Source organism: Nylanderia fulva, unplaced genomic scaffold, assembly GCF_048542155.1.
Source record: "Nylanderia fulva isolate GAGA-0341 unplaced genomic scaffold, ASM4854215v1 Scaffold38, whole genome shotgun sequence".
Taxonomy (NCBI): domain Eukaryota; kingdom Metazoa; phylum Arthropoda; class Insecta; order Hymenoptera; family Formicidae; genus Nylanderia; species Nylanderia fulva.
In genome coordinates, this window is record NW_028190455.1 from 465,394 (window position 1) to 487,852 (window position 22,459).

The 22,459-nt window shown below is 44.9% G+C and overlaps 1 protein-coding gene and 1 long non-coding RNA gene across 2 annotated transcripts in view; both read left to right on the top strand.

Annotated features, from left to right (window-relative positions):
- LOC146722036 (uncharacterized) overlaps positions 1–3,850 on the top strand; it is a 31,677-nt gene extending 27,827 nt beyond the window's left edge. The window contains exon 5 of the long non-coding RNA XR_003819398.2: positions 307–3,850. This is a non-coding gene — a long non-coding RNA (uncharacterized LOC146722036). The remainder of the gene's footprint in view (positions 1–306) is intronic.
- A 159-nt stretch (positions 3,851–4,009) lies between these two features.
- LOC114930192 (uncharacterized) overlaps positions 4,010–22,459 on the top strand; it is a 38,747-nt gene continuing 20,297 nt past the window's right edge. Inside the window, exons 1-2 of the mRNA XM_029301954.2 lie at positions 4,010–4,768; positions 5,262–5,414. Coding sequence (XP_029157787.1) covers positions 4,744–4,768; positions 5,262–5,414 — 178 coding nt within the window. The 5' untranslated portion in view covers positions 4,010–4,743. The remainder of the gene's footprint in view (positions 4,769–5,261; positions 5,415–22,459) is intronic.

Genomic DNA, 22,459 nt, shown 5'->3' on the forward strand with positions numbered 1-22,459 from the left:
AGTTTTTCCAGAAGGGGGCATAATTAATTTTTTTGTTTTTTCTTAATTTTTTAAATTTACTTTTAGTGTTTATTCAAGAGAAGAGCCAATGCTTAATTTTTTCAAGGGGCGCAAATGCAGTTCGATCGAAAGAGCCGCTCTTTCTCCGACACTCCTAACGATGTATTATACTTGAATTTATCAGAATCAAATTGACGGAACGATTTTGCGCCGAGATAATTTCCCGACATGGAAATGACATTTTAAAAAGACAAGATTGAGATGAAAAAATAATCTTCGCTCATTATTAAAATTTTTAATTTGCAGACCTCCCGATCAGTTTGGAGTCGATTAATCAAAGATTCTCCGCCACCTTTCGAGGGATACATCGCGTTCCAGAAGTCTTGGATTCACATCCAGGTAAGAATCTTTCGTGCTATTTCTTGCGCTTGTAATAACGCGATAACTCTCGTGCAACGAACGTGTGATGCAATTTATACGAAAATATCCGAGAAGACATCGCAATTACGTGCCGAAGCTCGAAATTCCGCGTTGACGAGTTTCCCAGAATCGCCGCCAAAATTCTTCATCCCGCGCTGGAAGTGGGTAAACGAGACGACGTAAGCGCGGAATAATGAAACATTGAGGTAGCAGACAGACTGGTTGGTTTTTACGCGATGTGCAACCACGATCGACGTGTTCCTCTCTTTCTTCCTCCTTTTTTCCCCTCTCTCTCTCTCGAATGACTTAAAATGACCGCATATGTGCATACAGAGATATACGCGCGTATGTTATGCCACGGTTGTCCTAGGTCAAGGTATGCAGATATTATCGGTAATCAAACGTCGTGTAAGCATTGAAAGAAAAACGGAAAGTGGGAATAAATGTATCGGCGTTTCTTTCATAAGAATGAATCGAATCACAAATGCAATCATGTATCAACTATCGCGTTTTATACGTCAGTCTATACCGGATATCTCCGAAAGATCGAAACACTATTACATGTCAATGTCGTAAATATATTTATTATCAATTTATTCCTATATTTAATATTGTCGAATTCGTAAATATTATTACAAAATTCTATCGGACATAATCGGCGGTAATTTGACAAAAATGATTCGTCTTACACGCTTGCGAAATTATCGCGCGTAATACTGGCCTGCGAGAGATTTATTTCGTGCCTTTTTTTCGCGCGGGAAAGTCCGCGGGAAGTTCAAGGCTCGATAACCTTACGCAAGTAAAGCCGCTTAGAACGCGATTACAAGAACGATTACGGTTAGAGAGAGAGAGAGAGAGAGAGAGAGAGAGAGAGAGCTCTATACGTCATTCGAAAATACACGCGGCGCGTGCACGAGCGTTCCGCGCGACTTTTTTACAAGCGCGTCGCGAACAAGTCGAGAGCGACTCGCGGATATTTTTAGATTTATAGCGCGTGAGTCAACGCGACGGCGATTCACACGTAATGCATCCCATTCTCTCTTTCTCCTAGCGGAATATCTTTGATCGCGTGCGCGACGTCGTGTCTTATAAAGTGTATTGCGGCGCTCCTGTTTCTTTTTTCCTCTTACGAATCGAAGAAATATCGTTACGGATATTTCACAGATTCGTCCTGTCATCTCTGACACCGTCAAGCGTGAACGCGAATTGCAGCGGAAAGGAGGAGGAGGACAAATCCTCTAGTTTCTGTCGCATAAATTACATAGATTTGGCAAAATATTCGCCACGTTTCGTCCGCGACAATAGAATGTCCGCGCTCTCTCTCTCTCTCCGAAGCAGCTTCGAGATGCAAAGTACCCTCCAGGAGTCCCCCGTCTCGATTTAAATGCGTACGCGAGGACTCTGGTGGCGCTGCGCATAACATGCACTTGTATGCGTGCTACTAGAATAGCGCAGCGGTAAGTTATTTTCAGGTGACACTTTGGAGAGAGAGGAGATTCGTGCGAGAGCAGTGTCACTCATAGACGCTCGCTCTTAGAAGCGGTTAAAAATTTTACTTCAGCATCTCGTAGAAAACCTTAACTCATATCGCGCCTATTAACAAAGAAAATCATTCGAATCGCAAATATAAAAATATAAAAATATTTTACAGACTTTATTAAGAAAATTCAAGCGCTTTTATATATCGCTATCTAGTATTTTATCTTAACGCGATATCACATTTATATATTAAATGCGCTAATTAATAATCTTATTTTGAAGTGTAGTTTTCATACGTTTGTTCATATTTAAAATTGCCATTTAAAGATTTATTTTTCTACGACAAGTCTGCTCTTTCCCGAATCGCGCTATCATCATCTATCACTATCGTTGCACACACATGCATACAGACATGCAACTTCGTAACAATATGAATAACAAAGAGAGAGAGAGAGAGACAGCGATCGCATCTCGCGTGCACCTCGCGATCAAAAGCGGAAAAATATTTTACAAAACACTTCGCTTTTGATCCTACGCGAGAAAGAGGACGAGTGCACACAAATGCGAGCAACAAGCGCGATGCAATTGAGGCACACAAGTACACCGCGGACCTGTTGCGCGTCATTCATTTCAGTACTGATTCGGTCAATGTCTGTTAAACCAGCAATCAGCCCGCGCACTGTCGATAAAGTTGACAGATATCAACAGAAATCAACGAGAATCAACGATGCGCCTTTAATCATCTTTGATCGGCAGGAAAAGCATTTTACAGCAATTGATTGTCCGAAACAATCGCGCGGAATAAAGCGGAATTTAACCCTTTAATCTATTCGAGAGAGAAAGAGTATCGCGTCTCGATCGCGTCGGGGTATTTTCGTTATTTTAATAGCGCTCCTCATCTCTTCTTGGGAATAAAAATGAGAGAGAGAGAGAGAGAGAGAGAGCAGAATAAGGTCGCCCTTTTAACAGCGGAAGAGAATTTAACATTATATAGTATCGGAATGTATAAAGATGAGAAAATTAAACAAGTGCGGCACGTGAGAGAGCGCGAACGCGTTGCTGCAAATTTTCCAAATATCCCAAGAGGAATTTGGCATCTTGAACCGTACATCCCGTGACGAGAGGGTAGACTATGCCGAGTATTACAAGATTTGGCAATGGCTCATGGTCGCACAGACATACGAGCAATCTGAGAAAGAAAGCGCAATACGAGTGGCGAGCTGCCAGAGCTCTCTTATTTTCGACATCTTTTTTTCATTAATTCTACACAGGTCTATCTCGTTGTAAAATCCGTAAGAATCGGTAAAAAAAAATTAAGCATTTGCTCCCCTTTCGAATAAACGCTCAAATTTATTTACATTCGATATTAAAGAATGAAAATAAAACAAAATAAAGAGAAAAATAAATTTTAAAGAATGAAGAAGAAAAAAATGAATTATGTCCCTTCCGGAAAAAATCCTGCGGACGTCTATGCGCGGGTGCGAGAATGAAACAATCGCGCTTGAGAAAGCTTTTCGTCACAGCGATATCTCGTCCAGAAGATCGAGGCTCGTAAGTGGCGGGGAAAACGGGAAGGAAGAATCGCTTAATTCACGCGCGCGCACCGCGGCGGGATATGTAAATTTAATAACGCCAATTTGGTGCGGGTGCACGCGGCGCCGCGCCGCATCGCGCCGGGGACAGTTTACATGTGCCGGCTGTGTGCATTATGCATGCGTATTGTGTACACCTGTTGCCCCAAATCACGGTTCGCCTCTTGCGGAAACCTAATACCGCATAATTGCGCTTTGAACGCAAACAAAGCGCGATATACGTACAGCGATGGGCTCGCGCGCGCGCGCGCGCCCACAGGGGGATGGAAAAAGGGACGGGAAGGGCGAGTTGAACGCGCTTTAAACATATAACTTTAAATTATCCGCCTCTCATGCGTTATTAACGAGGCTCATTTTCGCAAAGCGTCTCTTTGCTCGCGCGCGCGAGCATTAAAATTCAAATTGTCATTAATTAACGCGCGCGCGTACGCACGCGCGCCTTGTTTTCCGATTTGCTGCTAGGCGCGCATTATATATATATATATATATATGTATATATATATCTTCTCTCTCTCTCTCTCTCTCTCTCTCTCTCGACGAGTCGGGCGAGTTCGATGCGTACAGCGTGTGCATAGGAAATATGCGCCGCGTACACCTATAGCCGATCGATACGGACTTATAAGCGGATTAGCTCGAACCAAACGTGAAGAGAATGCCGACAAACGTCCCCCGAGAGGGTCCTCGCTCGTTGGACCGATTAATATTTCGATCGCGCGCGCGGAATCACGCCAAATTATTGGGATGCTGCGCGCTCGGCGACGAATCGCACCCGGGTGCTTTCGCGATTGTCGAGAAAATATATATTTCGCTTTCCTCTCCTACGAGATCGAGCGAATTTCACATCGCATAAATATGTGTGTGTGTGCGTTTCTCGCGTAAAGAGACGACGGCGCTCGCGCCGAAAACTTGGCCAAAGTTTCTCTCGCGGCCGATCTCACTTTAATTACGTGCGCAAAGCTCGCGCATAATTGCGGCCCCCGGAGCGGAATAACCGACCGCTTACGATTAGCGCTCGCGCGCGTATACGCCGTCTCTTCTCTCTCGCCGGAGAGAGAGAGAGAGAGAGAGAGAGAGAGTTCATAACTAGCTCGCAAGAGGAAAATGAGAAAGCGGCGATCGGCTAAGCTTCCGTCGAAATACGTTGGAAACATGCCGCTGGACCACGCCTCTCGCCGCAGTGGAACTCATTTACTCGGTCGCTATACGGTGAAAAATATCGGAAAGCCGAAGAGAGGAGAAAGGAGAACGAGAGATGCATGCGAGAGAAAAAGAGAGACGTACGTACGGATTTTTACAAATTGCATCGGCGCGCAAAGCAAAATTGGCGGTATTTAAATATTTCAAGTTATATATCGTATATAGAGATTTCAAGAGATCGAAAAGCATTTCGAAAAAAAAATAAATTTATTATAAAATATCTCTATCTATCTCCGTCTCTACGTACTTTTTTTCTTTAATAATAAATGATATATTTCCAGGCATATTTTAAATTTCTATTGAAAATATTCGCCAGTCGAAGATTGTTTCTAAAATAATAAATTGAGGAGGTTCTAAATTATTTTGATTTTTATTTAGTTATTTCGTAAACGGGAAAGTTTCCCATTAATATACACAAAGATGTAAATATAGAGAACAACTGTGTATAAAAATGTGTAAATTTAATTCAAATTCTTCAATAACGCGACAGTCTTAAAACAATTTGAAACTCTCACGTTAAACCTTAATTTTCGTCCCTGAATTTCCATTCGAGGATCTCTTCTCTCTTTGCAGAGGCTGCACTTTTTCGTCGAACGCATCTGCATCTATCTGCGTCGGACGGGCGTGTTGCGCTCTCGATTCGCGCGCGATATAGCGCGGAAAGGAAGAAGACGAAGAAGAAGAAGGAAGAGGCGAGACGAGGCGCGGCCGACAGTCCTAGAGCAGGTATTTGAGAATGTGTGTGTGTGTTTGCACATACGCTCCGTTCGCATTCGCTCGGCAATCTAGAATCTGTATACGATGGCAGTGAGCTTGACCGAGTGGCGCTTCGCCGAGGCCGGCCGACGCCCTTCCTCGCTCGCTCGCTCACTTCTCGCGGTTCTTTGCTTTTTGCGCAACCTACCTACCTACCGCAACCAGGCTCCGATCGCGGTCCACACCTGAGGCGCCCCTCGTCGCCATTGCATTTCCCTACGTTCGCGCGCGAGAACGTCCTCTCGGGTGAAGGAACCGAGTCGTCGGCGAAGTCACGTCGCCGCGGGCGATACCCGCACACGGAAGCACCGGCTCTCTATTCGCACCGCTACCGAGTATATAGAGCTGGATAGATAGATAGAGAGGGAGAGAGAGAGAGAGAGTATGGAAAAATCCCTTTTTTTTTTCGCCTCCCCGAACCGGTATTCGATCGGTTAACATTACTAGTCCTTTGAATCGTATCGTATATATATGTACCTCCGAGTTATTCAGGATCACGATATAGCCGGTATCGTTCGATATGAGAAATTGCAATAACTTATATTATTATTATTTTAATCTCTCTGTTACCAGATTATATTTGTCAGATGGAGATTACGTGGATCGTTTTATTTCTCAGACGTCTTAAATGTGCCTATATATATAATACATCTATATGTGTGCGAGTGTACATCTATAGTATTATCCTATGTTTAATTCGAATTCTCTCGCGTTTATTAATTTCGATGCATATTTAATTTATAGGAATTAAGCTCTTACTTTGTGTACTTCGAATATAAACAGTAAATAATTATAAATTCAATAATTCATTTGCATGGGCGTCCGCGGGATTTTTTTTTTAATTATTTGTTATTCATTTTTTTTTAATATTAATCATGCAAATAAATTTGTTTATTTAAAAGGAGAGCAAATGTTTAATTTTTTCTCGATTCCAAGGACGAGAGGGTAAAATGTCCCTTCTTGCCCTTCTGTGCGGTCGCGCCCATGTTCATTCGGTATTAAAGCGGAGACGTTGAATCGGAAACTGAAATAGGAAAACATGGCTCTTAAATATTCCTTTCGAAGAGGCTTCCTCGACGTATCTCGCTCTATAAAATTGATGGTCCGACGGAAAGAGAGAGAGAGAGAGAAGTGTCACACGCGGGACTCTCAGGAGGGTTAATCGTTTTTGCATCTTTCTCGTGATAGAACTCGCGCGATAGATACGCGCCGCCCAGCTCTCTCTCTCTCTCTCTCTGGTATTTGGAACATTCGGTTTACGCCGTCGAAGCTCGCGAGTGCCGAGCTAATTCCCCGCCGTGACTGAGATTAGTCCGGCGACGACGTCTCCGTGCTTCGCATCGATAGGTCTCGGCCGGTGGTTTAAAGATCGCGGCGCGAGATATTCTCGAATTGCATTCCGACAAATCGATCCTCTCTCGGACACGAGAGCGAAAAGAAAGTTCCCTTTAATAGAAATCGCATTAATCATCGCCGTGTCTTCCTTTATACGAGGAATCCCCCTTTGAACGCGACTATTATACCTTGAACGAATTTGACGAATTCCACGGTTGGAATTAATCGCGATCCTCGAAGACGAGATTGAACATTCGAGTCCGAGAAGAGAGAATAATATTTTTCACGTATTTACATACTTATCGAACGATTTCTCTTTCCTGTATCAATCTTATAGCGTGCACTCATTTTTACTCCCGATTTTATAGCGTATAGTATAAGACAACGATTGCATATAACAATTCAAAGAAATTTTATTTAACAACAAAGAATGGAAAAACTGTCTTCTCTCTCGAGATACATTTATCTATTTGTCATTAGACGTAAAATTTCGAGAATAAATAACTGCGCGAACCGAAGCGATTCCGCGAAGGTCGCATCCCCCGAAACCTATGATTTGCTCATTAATTATTCGTAGTTGAGGCAAGGTAATCGCGTATCCTTGCAAGGACATCCCTCGCGGCGACGACGCGAAACGCTCGAGGATGGAAATTACGGCGCGAGTTCATTAACCATCGGCTGCGCGTTTACGCACGCGAGAGAACCGCGAGATCTGTTCCTCGTTTCAGGTACAGGTTTCCCCCGAACGGGGTAAAAAAAAAAGAAAGAAGAAGAAGAAGAAAAAAGAGACCGACGCGGAGGTCGAGGGAAGGAGAAATAGAGATAGGCGATGTTCCGGGCCGAGGCGCACACATACACACGTACATGCACACATAAATCTACATGCACACATTCACACGTCTTCCTATAGCGCGCTATAATCCAAGCGGCGATTACTCGGTCGTGTCGCATCCACCCATTCTCCGGTGAATTTTTCCCGCTCCCTTACCCCCAACTCCGCCCTCTCTTGCTCCCCATCCATCTCTTCTCTCCCTCCCCTTTCCGCTGGCTCGCGGGAGATCAGCCTTTTTTCTTCGCCAACTGCCACGCCGTAACCGTTGTAATTAGTAGCTATCCCCCCGGTTTAAACGTCCGTGGAGCCCCGCGTGTGCGCGCACGTTCTAGTGTAGTCGCGCAGTCGCTCGTGTTATCGTAGGGAAAAGCCGCGCGGGAGGGTGAGAGAGCGCGAGATGCGCGATGCGGGAGAGAAGAGGCGAGCGAGCACACCGCGACTTACGATACGGGGATAACGCGCGACGGGAGAGAGAGAGAGAGAGAGGGAGTATAGGACGGGGTGGTAAACCACACGCCGCCGTTGGTGCATAAGTACGCGCTTATTGCACTATTTTCACCACGAGCCGATACACGTGTGCGCCTTTCTCCCACCCTCTCGACCGTCTTCTTCTTTCCTCCCCCGGGGTTGTTCCTCGCGCTCCTGTGCTACGAGATCAAATATATATACGTAGGGAAGAGGGAGAAGGAATCGCTCCAGAGTCCTGTCGAAGGCTCAACAGGCGTTAAAACGCCTGTCGAGGACGCACACGCGTGTGCAATTTGTGGAACAAGGACGGATCGGTGGAGGGAGAGGCAGGAAGTGAAAGGGGAGGGCCGTTCTATGCAGGTTATAGTTATCCGAGCGACGATGCGATACTTGCTCGCGATGGTTTTGAATAGATAAGAGAGAGCGACTCGCGGAATAACGGTCCGCTCTTGTTAAGTAATGCACGCGAAGCGGTAAAAAATAAGAGGTAGGATGAAGATTTGACTTCTCTCGCATACATATATATATATATATATATATATATACGAGCATTCCCTAACAGCACACGTATATATACGGGAAAACATTCAGAGAACATCTAGAGGATGTTAATAGGATATTATGTTAATATATAGGGTGTGTGCTGTTAGGGGTGGCCGTGATAAGAGATATAATATTAAGCGGCTTTTAACAATCGGCTGAAATTAATCATTAATCCGGGACGTCGCGCAAATTTGTCGACTATTTAAAGAACATCGATGCACGGTGAGCGGCGTCTCGTTTATTCTCGCGTCGTTTCACGGTGCGCGAATTCAGCCTCGCCTCGAAGACATTAATAAGCATGCAGAAAAATGAGTTACGGTACGTAATTCACAGGTCGCTGCTCCGATAACGGCCGATTATCGCGTTGCAAGAAGGTTGAGACGCGAGAAGCGCAGTATACTGTAAAGCGTCAAGTACTCTTCGCTCGCTTAACGACTTTCTGATTAGGCGAGAGAGAAAGAGAGAGAGGCAGCGAAGAAGCCAGTTTAATCGTCCCAAACACAACACTCGGTAGCCTCGGGAGCTTGCTCAGGTCATAATGCCCTATCTATACAGGATAACTTTATACTTGTATGGCTTATCTCAAAGAGTAGTATAGACGATGAAAAACCATATACATAGAGGTTGGTTTTCAATCATACATGTTTTCGATTGGTACGATCGAAAACCAACTTCAGTATGGTTTTTGATCGTCTATATCACATTGGGATAATTTTATACTTATAGCTTATCTCAGGGAGTAGTATAGATCGTCAAAAACCATACTGAAGTTGGTTTTCGATCGTATATACCAACCGATTGAAAACCAACTTCAGTATGATTTTTGATCGTCTACACTACTCCCTGGGATATAGGATTATCCTTAGGTGTAGATAGGGCATAACGCGCGACGTGAGAAGGATTCGCCGCACGAAATCATTTACTCGAAGCAAGAAGGCAGCAGCAGCAGCAGCAGCAGCTTCCGAAAGATAGAGAGAGAGAGAGATAACGGCTTATTCTTGTATATAGTCTTACTTCGCGGCGCGCGAAGAAGAGCATCGACACTCGATTGCACAAGTTCATTAAACTCGGTAGGCGTGTCGGACTGTTAAGGCGCACAACGTGGCGTGATAGCGTTACATATGTGCCAGGATTTAACGTTGCGTCGATGCGAATCGTCGCGTACGTCATCGGGAATGTCACTTTCCGACGTCTCTTTTTCTCGCGCCCTTGTGGGTCTCTCGGTGTGCTCGAAGGGATTTTTCAAATCGGTCCACGAGAGATTAGGTATATGACGTGTTTGACTTTGCTTTATCTACTTTTGGTCTACAAGATTGAAAAACAAGACCTAGTTCATTCAAATAACGAGTCACCCTCGTTATTTTGCATGCATACTCTCGACAGGGTTGTTCAAATCGCTCCACGAGAGATTAGGAATAGGACACGTTTATCCTATTTCTGACCTGTAAGACTAAAAACCGAGACGAATTGCTTAAGTTTGACGTTCATACTTATCAAACAGCCGATAGCGCCTTATTGCGCGTTCGCAATAATGTATATACAAATGTTGATTGTGTAAACTTCTGAAAAGAAGATTTATCGGGAACGTTGATATACTTTGCGCATCATCCTCCGGAATCGTTCTCGTTTAAATTGCATCACGTCGTGCGTCGTGCCCTAATCTTGTTCGTTTCGCTCGCGCGAGTGCCTTTTTGTTAATCGAGGAGAAAAAAGCAGGGAAAGAGGCGGGGCGCGTAACTCCATTCCTATCGTCGATAGGAACTTACCTCGATTCCCCGAGTACAGAAGCTCAATCACTGTTCAATCACGGTCCGGCCGAGAGATGGTTAATAATTTTCCATAGTAATATTCCGCGATATGGCTCTCTCTCTCTCTCTCTCCCTCTCTTTCTCTCGGCACGTTGGATGGATAGCGCTATCTCAATTCTGGGGCCTAGCGGAGCGTGTACCACCCCGGCGATTGAATATAAAAAGACACTGCGATCCATGTGTGTGTGTCCGTGCGTGTACAGACAGCCCACTCGCTCGTCCGTGTCACGGACACGGCATATCCACGCATCAGGATGACCGATCGTCGGCGTTTCTTTTTCTCCCCGCGCGCGCGCGCTCACTTAACCGGCTCGCTCTACTCCTGTGCACAGCCGACACACCCGGCTATTACCAGACCTAGGCCAAGTCCGCACGCATCGAGCGCGGAATGATCGAAAAAAATCGCCGAGCGAGGCCGAGCGATGCGATGGCTCGCTTGCAGGCGCGGAAAATTGGAACGGACAGATACGAGATCGCGTGTAAGTACTTTCAATGTTGGAGCTACGTAGTCTAGTTTGAAATTCAAATCGACTATTATTATTGTCGATATCACTTGAGAGACGTGTTGCTCTTTCTAATTTTTTAATCGAAAGTTTTTCAGCACATCTTATTGCTTTTTATCGATTTCAAGGATGAACGAATGCTCCCTTTTGCAATCGTTACCGTAAAGTGTTTCTGACTTTAACCGAGTGGCTTTAACCGAGACTTGTCAGCGCTCATGTATATTTGATCATATTAAACTCTTTTATGCGCTGAGATACAGCAGGGAAATAAATCTTGTAAAGCCATTAATATACTGAAAGGAGATATAATGTTTGATTAAGATGATCGGTTCACGATCTTAATTGTTTTAACAAAGTACATTTTCTATAGTCTCTCTTTATTTAATCTTACAAAAAGATGCGAAATTGATAGTAAAAGAATAATTTTATTCTTTTAACAAGAGAATGCAAGATTACAATCGATTAAAGTCCACTTTATACAACGCAATTGCATGGTAGATATCTTACATATTAGATTCGTTATGTTTGTTATAACTCAATCGACTTGAACAAGTATCGATGGGTGTGTCGTTGCAAAGTATTAAGTATACCTTAACAATCCTCCTCCGGATTAAAGGTTAAATACATCCGTGAGGGCAAGCCCAATTATTTCTAATGCTATGCCAGTTCCGCACGCATCCATCGCGGAATGATCGAACACTGCGAGAGTCCTGCGCCAACATTTTCTCAGGCATGCAGGAAACGGGATAAACTGCTATTCGTGTCAAATCTAGATTTCTACAGAAGGGAACGCAAGAAACTTTCGTCGTAACGGCAATTAATTTAATTGCAAATAATATTCTACTCCTACCGCGGGAGAAAATGTCACAACATTAATGCGCTGGACATTTCTAGCGAAAGGATATACGCGCTTATCGTCGCTTTCCGCAATTATATATTTTCTTTCTAGAGAATTATGTCCATAGTTTGAAACACGATCCATAATTTCAGAATATTAAGTATCCAATCGCGTCAAAATTTATTTCACACTTTTAATAACTATACCGTACAGTTCTAATAACAAACGAAAATCTATCCTTTTCGCGGGCCTTCTTTAACGAGTCTCCGATCTCGAGCCGCGACGGTATTTTCCGACGGAAATTTGTCGGACGACACAATGCGCCGTGTAATGGGTCGGATAGATAGCATCGATAGCTAGACGTTAGACGAGATCTTGGACGATTACGATTGTTTTCTCCGTCCCTTACTGCTCGAAGGGAGAAAAAAAAAAGAAAGAGGGAGAGATAGAAACTTCTCTCGGGGAGAGAAACGTCGCGGGCCTCTTCTCGTTGCACCAGTCGGTCTCTCGTAGATGACGGATGGGGACAGTTGTTGCATCGTCGTCGCTGCCAAGAATATCTCTCCGACGGCCACCCTTTTCTCCCCGGCTTCCTTCTCTCTCCTCTTCGTCTTTATCTCGAAACGTCACTATTCCCTCCTTTCCTGCCTCCGTCACCCTCTCGGCTACAACCAACGCCTTTTCGTTTCGTATTGCTCGCCATATCCTGCATATGCTGTCGCTTGCTCCGGCGGAGCAGTTTGTTAACGCATCCCATAACCGCGCATGCATAATTGCATATTTACGCATTTTAGACTCGCGCCGTGCGAAGAATCGCGACCTTTGCGATATTTCAAGGTTTCGCGAGACCAATCTGTCACATCAACGGAATGATGCCAGCTCGAGCAACGAAATTAAATCCCGAACAACGTCGGAGGATTATAGGTCTGTAAATATCTTCGCGACACCTGTTGTACACTACAAAAAAGACAAAATTCGAAGACAGAATAATTTCGCGGTGCCAACAAAGACGCTTATCCATCTAGCTGTGCAAACAAGCCAGTCCAGTTTTGTCGCAAGTTCAGTCGGCCTGAAAGATTACTAATTAATGCGGCTCGCGCACGACGGAGAGTGCATCGGACGTTTCACATCGAGACGCGTCCGCCGCAGCGTTAATAAGACGCCCCAAGATTATTCTGTACCCCGTATAGCAAGAGAGAGAGAGAGGCTGCTCTTCTGAATCTATATTGAGCGCTAGTCCCATCTCTCTCCCCTTTCTCTCTCTCTCTCTCTCTCTCTCTTGCTCTGTCTCTCCCTCGCGGTTACCATAGCCGGCCGGAGCTAACGGCTTCCCGATTTTTGTGGGATTTTATCAGGGAGCGGTTGTACGCCCGCCGATGCGTACACGCGGGAGCTTACACGCGGAAAAAGAGGCGAACAAGAAGGGAAAGAGAAAAAAGGACAAGAGAAAGAGAGAGAAAAAAGGGAGGAGCAGCGCACAGCGACTCGAAAACAAGAATCCGTGCGGCTACATTGCGGCTTCCGTTACACCGAGTAGATACTGTTGCCGCTACCGTCGACGACGACGAAACCGAGTGCTAGTTCGAACCTAACCGGTTTTCTCGAACGCACTCTCGTGAGTAAAGTGAGTGACAGGCTTTTTGAGAGAGAGAGAGACCGGGGCTTTCCCGCCCTTCCCGCGGCAGATTAAACCGCGAGACGAAGCGCGGACCCGTTAGATCCTTGGGGCCCGTCGAATCGGCTCGGCCCGACATTATCACCGCTTCCATTCCTGCGAGATGAATGATAAAACGGAGTACCGCGTTTGATTTCTATTTCATTTTATATATCAATTATTTCAGTTTTGGGAGTTTTACGATCCTCCCCATGTTGGATTGTGGGCGAGAAAGCACGCACCCTCAACATTCTTAGATGCCATTTTTAAACGAAAAGATATTTCAATGACACATATCAGATGGCTTTAACTATTTAAAATACAATAATAAAGTGACTAATATGATTGCAACACGGTCGGCGAGGAGCCTTAATAGTGACATAATTTTGGACATGATACTTTGAAGAATTCAGATCCCGCGTTTGATAAAGCCTGATCAGATATGCGATCTCGATAATGACGTTATCGCGAAATGGATCGTTTTCTCGCGAAACTTGGTATATACGGGACGCAAGGGGGAATTATCTGATTGGAAAGTTCGATCAAACGGTATATCGATGCGCACGTCGCGCAAAACATCCCGTGACGGAAAGAAGGAGAGCGCCGATAAAATGCAAATTAATTAGAAAAGCGATCGCGCGCCGTCATCCAGATCTCAATTGCGAGCGAAGGCGCAGCATCCTGAGTAGGACGACCGGTAAAAAGTCGCCACTCGCTGTTAGTTTTCCACCTTTCATCATTCTATAAAATCCGCCTGGAAAGAAGCGGACTCTTCGCACTTGGGGGAAAAAAAAATCGAGATAAAACCTAATACTTTCTTCAAACGACACACATCTCATTTTCATATTTAATTTCAGTTCTTATACGAACGCGGTATAATTTCTCGCCGCGGCCTCCGAGATACTACCTATTTCGCTATTTACTTCGGTAAATATATCTTTTCCTTATTTTTTCCCCCGGCGCTTATCGCAGACACACACACACACACGTGCGTGTGCGTCTTGCGCGCACGTATTATTTATCCCGGTGGAAGATTATATAGGTTCGTTACGAGATGTGTAGCTTTATACTACGTGGATGGAAAACGCCGGACGCGGCGGTCTATGCCAGAATTAACGGAACGCCACCGATAGAGATAGATTGGTATAAGACAAGACACTCTTGGTGATTACCCCAATTACGTAAGTTCCGCGAGTGGCTCGATGTGCCGCCGCCGTCGCGGTCGACATCGCATGCGAGGCGTGCATTATTAGAGGCGAGAGGGAAAAAAAAAATATTCATCGCAGCAAACACGCTGCAGCCGTACTCTGTCCTTCCCTATCTCGTCCGGCACTACGTTTTCGCGCGAAATCACGTCGCCGGCAGTAAGTCATTTCGACGACGCGCCGGGCTTTCTACGTAATTACCGCTATTGATTTCAGCGCATTAACGCGCTGGAAAAATGCGCCCCGACGTTCTATTACGCCTCTGCTTTTTGCGACACTTATATATACTCGCCGCGAAACTGTATCGGAAATCCTGAAACGCCGGAAGTAAGGGATGATACCTGAACTTTATCGAAACAATAATCGAGTCGTTAAATGACATAAAAATGATGCTATCGAGTAATCATCATCCGGCAGGAATTTATTTTCCGCATCTTGTACGCGGAGCGGAAAATGCCAGAGGAGAGCGGAGGAACTCGACGTCTCGCGTTATCGCGCGATCGCGCCGCGAGAAGAGAGAGAGAGAGAGAGAAAATCTACGGGAAGTCTAATGTATCGCTCGCGCTATTCGCCCATTCGCTCCGCGCGCGCAAATTAACGAGCGCTCTCCTCGGCCTCGGATGAGATGCGCTTCCACGCTAAGCAACGCTCCAGATAATGATGCTGCGCGTCGGGATCCGCGCGGTTGCCAGCGCTTCCGCTGCGGCGCGCCCGTTACACGCACCCGGATCAAACCGAATCCGCGCCTATATGCGTGCCTATATATATATATATATATAAATATGTGTGTGTATACGTACGTGTGCGCGCACCTAAACGCACCGAACTGACGTATCCGTAATCACGGCAATTACGTACACGAGAGACAGCGGCGGCAACGAGAGGGCCGCTTCGTCCTCTCTCTCTCTCTCTCTCTCTCCCGCGAGTGACCGCCCCGATCGTTTACTTCCGCGCGTTTTAATTATTATACCTTGGCGCACGGGAGGCTCCTATCGCTCGCTTTCGTATCCTTCGCCGAGGATGAGCGACCAAGATTCAGCTCGCTCTCTAATCATATGCCTGGCGTGTCCGTGAAACGTGGCTCGAGCGCGCAAATTTTATCCGGAAGATTAATAACTTTCAATCCACCAAGGAGTTTGTGTTTGCGGAATAAAGATTATGTAACTCGGTTTTTTTTTTTTAATTTTTTTTACCCACAGTGTCGGAGAAGCAACGCTTAGCCGAGAGAAAGAGGGGGGTTGTCAGTTTTATCCCCTTTTAACGATACAGGAAGATCAAAAAAATATTACCTTTTTTACGTTTATATTAAGAAACCTCCGTGGCTTAATTTTCGACGAAGAATCGGCTTTACTGAAATTTTTCGTACTCGTTTAGACACACCCTGTATATATTTCTCGATACTTTCTACTAGACTATTAATATATCCGTTATCCGATATTATAATTTTTCCAAGGCAAGATATTGAACGTAATAAAATGAATTCTCGGTCTGTATATTAGGAAAAAATTTGATGAAAAGGAAGCGTACGCAAGTGCGCAAGAAACGCGAGCTAAATTGCCGCAAGAATAGTCCAACGCAGTTGAAACCCGATTACAGACCTAACAAGCGGTATTATGCAATCAGCGGTGGATCGTAATAAAAATGCATGAATATTACGGGGCGTGCAATCGCGGGAGAAAATTAACGGTATCGTTACACGCTAATCACGTCGTGTAGTTCCCGAACATACTCGAAATCATTCGCGCGATAAAACAATTATACCCGTTCATCTCCGCAACACGCGTGTTCGCAATAATCTAATTGACTTTTGCTCGCTATTAGTAGGACATTAAAAACTCGAGCGCGTAATGTGACGCCGAGTAATTGATATTCAAATAAAATGACGATTAACAAAGTAGCGGGAGAGAATTGATATTAAAATTACGTTTCGTTTGCAAAAAGAAAAAAATAAACGACAGAAAGGGATAAAGAGAGAGAAAGCCCAATCGTCGCAACGCGAATATGGTAACCATTACTTTGCGATATTACGACTCGAATAATCATTTCAATTATATACGGACCCGACGCAACCTCCTCGTACATTTTTATTTCGTCATTCGCGATTTTCCAGCGCGCGGCTGGAAGGAAAAGGGAGACAGAAAGAAGGGTTGCCGTCGTTTTGCCTCCCTTTTCACTACCACGCGCTTTAAATTCGGTCTGCGCCGCGGACCAAGGGGAAACAGTTCCCGGGAGATTCGCTCGTGAAGTCAAAAAACTCGCGAAAGAGAGTCGGTGCAAGACACACGTGGTCAGACGGAACGCAGACACGTGAAGAGCCCAAAGGGCCCTAAACCCGACCGGTCGTTACAGTCGCACTCTCTCTCTCTCTCTCTCCTGGTCTCGTCGACTGACCTAAAGAGAGACGAAAACGTGTCGCATCACTCGATTTCGCTGCGGAATGAAAGGAACAAATTAATTTTTTAAAATTCCAAAAATATATAATCCCTTCTCCAGCTGCCGAAACGCTCCTTTGCGTCAATTTTCGGAGAAATTTATAGTTAAAGTCGTAAAAAGATCTATTTTAATGTACCTCACCGTGTTACATTTACGACGTGCTGGAAAAGTTTTATTCCATTCAGAATTATGTATGAGAAATTTCAGTCCCCTGTAAAGAGAACTTTCTTGCCAAGATTAAGGTTAATGGGGTTTTCGTGATTAAATATCGGGTGTAAATTGTAAATTGAGAGTCACGAATCCATCCATTTTTCAATTGTTTATAATTTAAACGGGTTATTAGAAAGGGCGTTCGTTAAGTTGCCGATGTATCAAAAAATTTTGAAAATCCGAATATAAATTCAAAGTTTAAACGAGCAAATACACTTTCGCGGATTCAAACAATGGTTACAGATTGGATAATTAATTATATAATTAATATCTCTTTCTAATATTCGATCACAAGAATCTTCCACTTGAATTTCTTTACCGCATCGATTCCTCTGGAGAGTTCAAAGTTCCGACGATACATTTAATTTCCAAAAGTTGAGCTTTCTGGCATAATAAATTGCGTTAAAAAATAATTTGCTTTTATACAATTTGAACTCTAATTTTCTCCAAATTATGAAGCAACGAAACATTACCGATTTAAGCCGAGAGAGCTTATTGATTTATTAAAAGCAAGCTGCGAGAAACAATTTTTCAAACTCTTGATTTGTTTCGCTGTTTTATCCATTCGCGAAAGAGATTAATGCAGTTACCGGGCATTGTAATATTAAAAGAAATATCTTTCGCTCTCCCAGTTTCTTCTCCCGATGGATAATTCCGGACGCGCGATTGCCGGTGTCAAAGCACGAGAGGGGGACAAGATTATTGCATTGACAATTTTAATGATTAGTACTTTGCGAGGACGCTGCAATATCGTGCCCACCTCCCCGGAGATTACGTCGAACTACCATAGTCACCAGGCACAATTATAATGGCGTGTGGAAACGTTAATACTATTTATTCGTTAATAACTCCGGAGTCATTACACACCGCGATGCTGTTATTACTGTCCTTCCAAGATCTATGTTGCGACCAATAATGAAATTCCGCGCTGCATTCCGTAAACGTTATCGAACAATTGCGCGCGGATATAATGACCTTTATCGAAGAACGGCATCTTTATCGGTACATGCGTCTTTCCCCGGAAAAAAAAGCTTCCGCTCTCGCAGATTGAATTCCTTATCTTTCGTGCCAGAAATTTTACTTTTCAAAATATTAATAGCGAACGATTAGGGAAATAATTGTTTCTCGCGCTCTCTCTCGCGATGCGAAATGGAAAAGAGTTCGCCGTAACAGATATAATAATCCTTATCAAAAGAATTGAATTATATTTTATTCCCCGTTGGAACAATTAAAACTGGCAGGAGTGACAAAAAAGAATTTAAAAAAAAAAAAAAAAAAAAAAAAAATCTCTCCCTCCGAAGAGCGATATTAGCAAGAATTTTTCGACACACCTTTGGCGATTTTCGAGGGTCTCCCGTGACCATGTTTAGGCCCGTCGCGGATGATGGAGTAGCGGCGGGAAATCAAGCGGAAAAGAGGGAAAAAAAAAAAAAGGAGAGAGAGAGAGAGAGCACAAGCACACGAGAAGGTAAATTCGGGCAATGCACACTTCGCGCGAAATAACTCGCTTCGCCTCTCGATTCATCCCACTATACTCCGGGAGAGAGCACAACCCCCTCGCCACCCCCGCCTCGCGCTGCCGCAACCCTCGGTCTCCCTCCTTCCGCCGCCGTGCTGCGGCCGCCGCCGTTCTACCCCCCCACCCCCTTCAGCCTCCCTCGTCGTCCACCGCCACCGCCAGCACCACCCGTCGTCTACCCCACTTTCGTGCCTCCACCAATGTATTCCTGGCGTTTCGCGCTGCAAGGTCAACAAACTTCTCCCCGATAAAAAATAAATGAAACGCAGAACTGTTTGAAATTGTAACAGTGGCAACCGGGGGAGATTGCTCCCGATAACTTTAAAGAGGCACGATTCCTTCGGTCGCTCCCTCACCTAGAAACTTAGCGCGCGGGATTTGGTCATTTCCTTTCTTTTTTTTTTTTCCTTCCTTTTCGACAAAGGACCCCCGCACACTCGAGTTCGATGACTCTTTGGTGAGAGAATTCGGATTAGAACGAGATAACGCGCTACTTTTCACGGGAAAACACGCCGCAAAATTTGCAACTGGGCGCGCGATGACGTAAGCGCCCCAATTACTTGGAAAAATGGGGACGAATCGTAAGTGAAATAATAAATAAAATTTAAAAGTGTAAGACAGGCAATAAGAGCCAATCGCGGAAGACTGGAAATATCTGTGCACAAGGCACCAAATTTCACTCGGTCGCGGCCAAGATTTTAAAAATATGAAATAATCTCATATATTTTTGAGATTGAATTTCAATAATCCTTTAACTATAATAAATAAAATGTTGGTCGGCGTTCTTCCGCCAAGTGTATCTCGCTCAACCGGAGCTGTAAATTCGTCGTTATATCGGGCATTGGCAGCCGCTAAATCCATCGTTTAAATTTATGTGGCACGCCGGCGATTAATCATATCATTACAGTATGCCGCTCACGCATCGGCGACACAAAGTTCCTTCATTGCGATCGATCGAAATGCAACGGATGTTTATGGCGCGAGCAGAGAACCCCGTCTTTTATATCTATCGTTTAATCGCCCATAATCGAGCGAGTATCGATTGCGCGCGCGGGAACGGTCAAATTGTACAACTTTGCGCCTAATTGCGAAACGTAGTATAGCCGGTGTTGTGTTTGGATGATTCTTAAATTAGCATAGAGAAAGGTTTCGCGAGATAAAAATTTGTAAATGTGTCTTATCGTTCGAGATAAGACATTTTGCGTTCAAATATATCGAGATAAAAGGTAACGTTATACGTGGCGATTCATCGAGATAACTTACAGATGATATTATTATTAAAAGCACTTACACGGTTGTAAAAAAAATGTGAATTACGAAAGGGATATAATAGATTTATATTTTTATTTGTACGTTTTTATCGCTAGTATTTTTACGTCTTACGACTCTAAACCAAATTATCCGAATATTCGCGTCCTATGCGTCGTTAAAAGACGCCTAGAAAATAGGTACACGCGTATTGATTTACGAGTTTCCTTATCGGAATATTAATATATTTATCTCAATTAGTTAGCGCACGGATTGAATCGAAATAATTGAAATACACATTTTGTCACGCGCATACATACCATTTTTTTCTTTAAAAAATATATAGCTTTAAATAAAAAAAACTATATATTTTAGTTAGAGAAGAAAGGCATTGTATAAATGTTTCTTTTTTGGCTTTTAAACTCGACGCGCGGGGAAAAAAATTGTTTCGTAAATTTTATGAAAAATGCCGTCTCCCTCTTCGGGGTCTTTCGGTCCGATTTTGTACCCCGTTGCTTTCAAATCGCGCACATCCGTCCATCGACGACGTAAATTATCGTCGCCGATTAAAATCGCATTAAATTTTCACCCGTGACTGAACCTCGCGTATTTCTTCGGGAAAGAAGGAGAAGCGTCGATCGGCTCGTTCGTTTGTCACTCACGCGAGAGTCGGTCACTCTCGGAGAGAGAGAGAGAGAGAGGAGATCGTCATTGCGTTGCTCGTCGTAACGAGGCTCGCGCGTCGTTGAACGCAAAAAAAAAAAAAAAAAAAAAAAAATCGAGAGCGCGCGAATCGTTTCGATAACTCCTCTATACATTGATATTAAATGACAATAAATTAAACACGATATATATATAGTATATATGTACGTAACGCGACGCGATATGCATGTTTGTTGTTTGATTCTACGCGTCATTAGTCATCTTGATTCGCGCGAGCGGAACAAGCGCACGCAATTGTCATCGCGGATAGTTAGTTTCTCGGTCGCGTGCGAAAACCTCGCGGGATCTCGAGTCGCGATATCGGAAATTACTATTATCCTGGATCCGCTAACGCCGACGTTAACGCGATATTTCTAGATATTTCCGGATTTAACGGTGTGACCGGGCGAGATAGGGGCCCGAGAGACGGCGAAGAGAAAAGAGGGGGATGGGGACGAGGGGGATGCAGCAGGGTGGGGTGAAGAGAGGAAAAAAAAAAAAAAAAAAAAAAAGAAAACGCGTACACACGACGCGGCGATGCGCGCGTGGAGAAAAGGATATTGCGCCGGACCGAACCGCAATCTACCGGCCATTATTTTTGCCCCATCCTGGGTGCATGTGTGGGGTATGTCTATGTATGCATGCATGTGTGTGCGTTCTCGTTCCGTTTACCCGTTCGATCTAATTTCTCGCGGAGGCAAATGATCTCCGGCGCGTTATACGGGGGCTTCTTCTTCTTCTTCTTCATCTCTCGAGAGCCCGCTCCGGCAACGAGTCTAGTTTTGTAAACCGGCATTTTCCGGAAGACTCGGCTCGCGCGCTGAAACCAAAAATCATCAGAGCAGGTCCGGCCGAGAGAAAAGTCCGCGGTGATTAGCCAGCCGGCGCTACGTTGCGCGGAAAGAGAGAGAGAGAGCAGGTTTGGCGGGGCCGCGAAAGGAGGAGAGACGTAGATGAGCAGAGATAAAGAGTAAGAGAGGAAAGGAGCGGTCCCCCGGCAAACGAGAAGCGAGCCGCGATGCATTCGCTCTACTCGCTAGATATAAATACGCGACAGAGGGCAAGGAACCAACCACGCCTGCACCGGCAGCTACTGCCTAACGACACCGACACGCACACACGCGGCCCCATTGTGATAAAGCGAAAGAAGGAACGCTGGTGGACGGAGAGAAGGAGAGCCAAGCTGCTGCTGCTGCTGCGAGTTCGTTCATGCGCCCATCCGTGCGCTGCGAGTTCCGGACGAATGTGGTCGGCTCTTTCTCTCTCTTTCTCTCGAAGACGCGCGGCCAAATATTGCATCGTCGGATAAATATAGGCAGTCGCGCACCGCGCCAGCCCTAACGCGTACTTTTCTCGGGCCGGCTACTGCTGCACTCGTCGAGAGAGAGAGAGAGAGAGAGTCGGCATTCCTCTCCCGCGCGAAACGATCGTTAAATCCGTTCTTCGTGGCCGAGAACTTGGCGATAACGATCTCCAAACGATCCGCGTGCGACGTTTTCTTTTTCCAAATCGTTCCTATATGCGCTTCCCGCGTGTAGAGAGACCCCCGCGAGGGTAAACAGAATTACAGCGTTCCGGATGATTATTATATCGGGGAGAATTGACGGGGCAAGAACTCTCGGCGAAAAAAAAAAAAAAATGAATCGCAGCTTCTCCCGGACGGATATTGCTCTCCGTGATTCCGCGCGCTGGAATAAAATTTCAATCGACAATACAT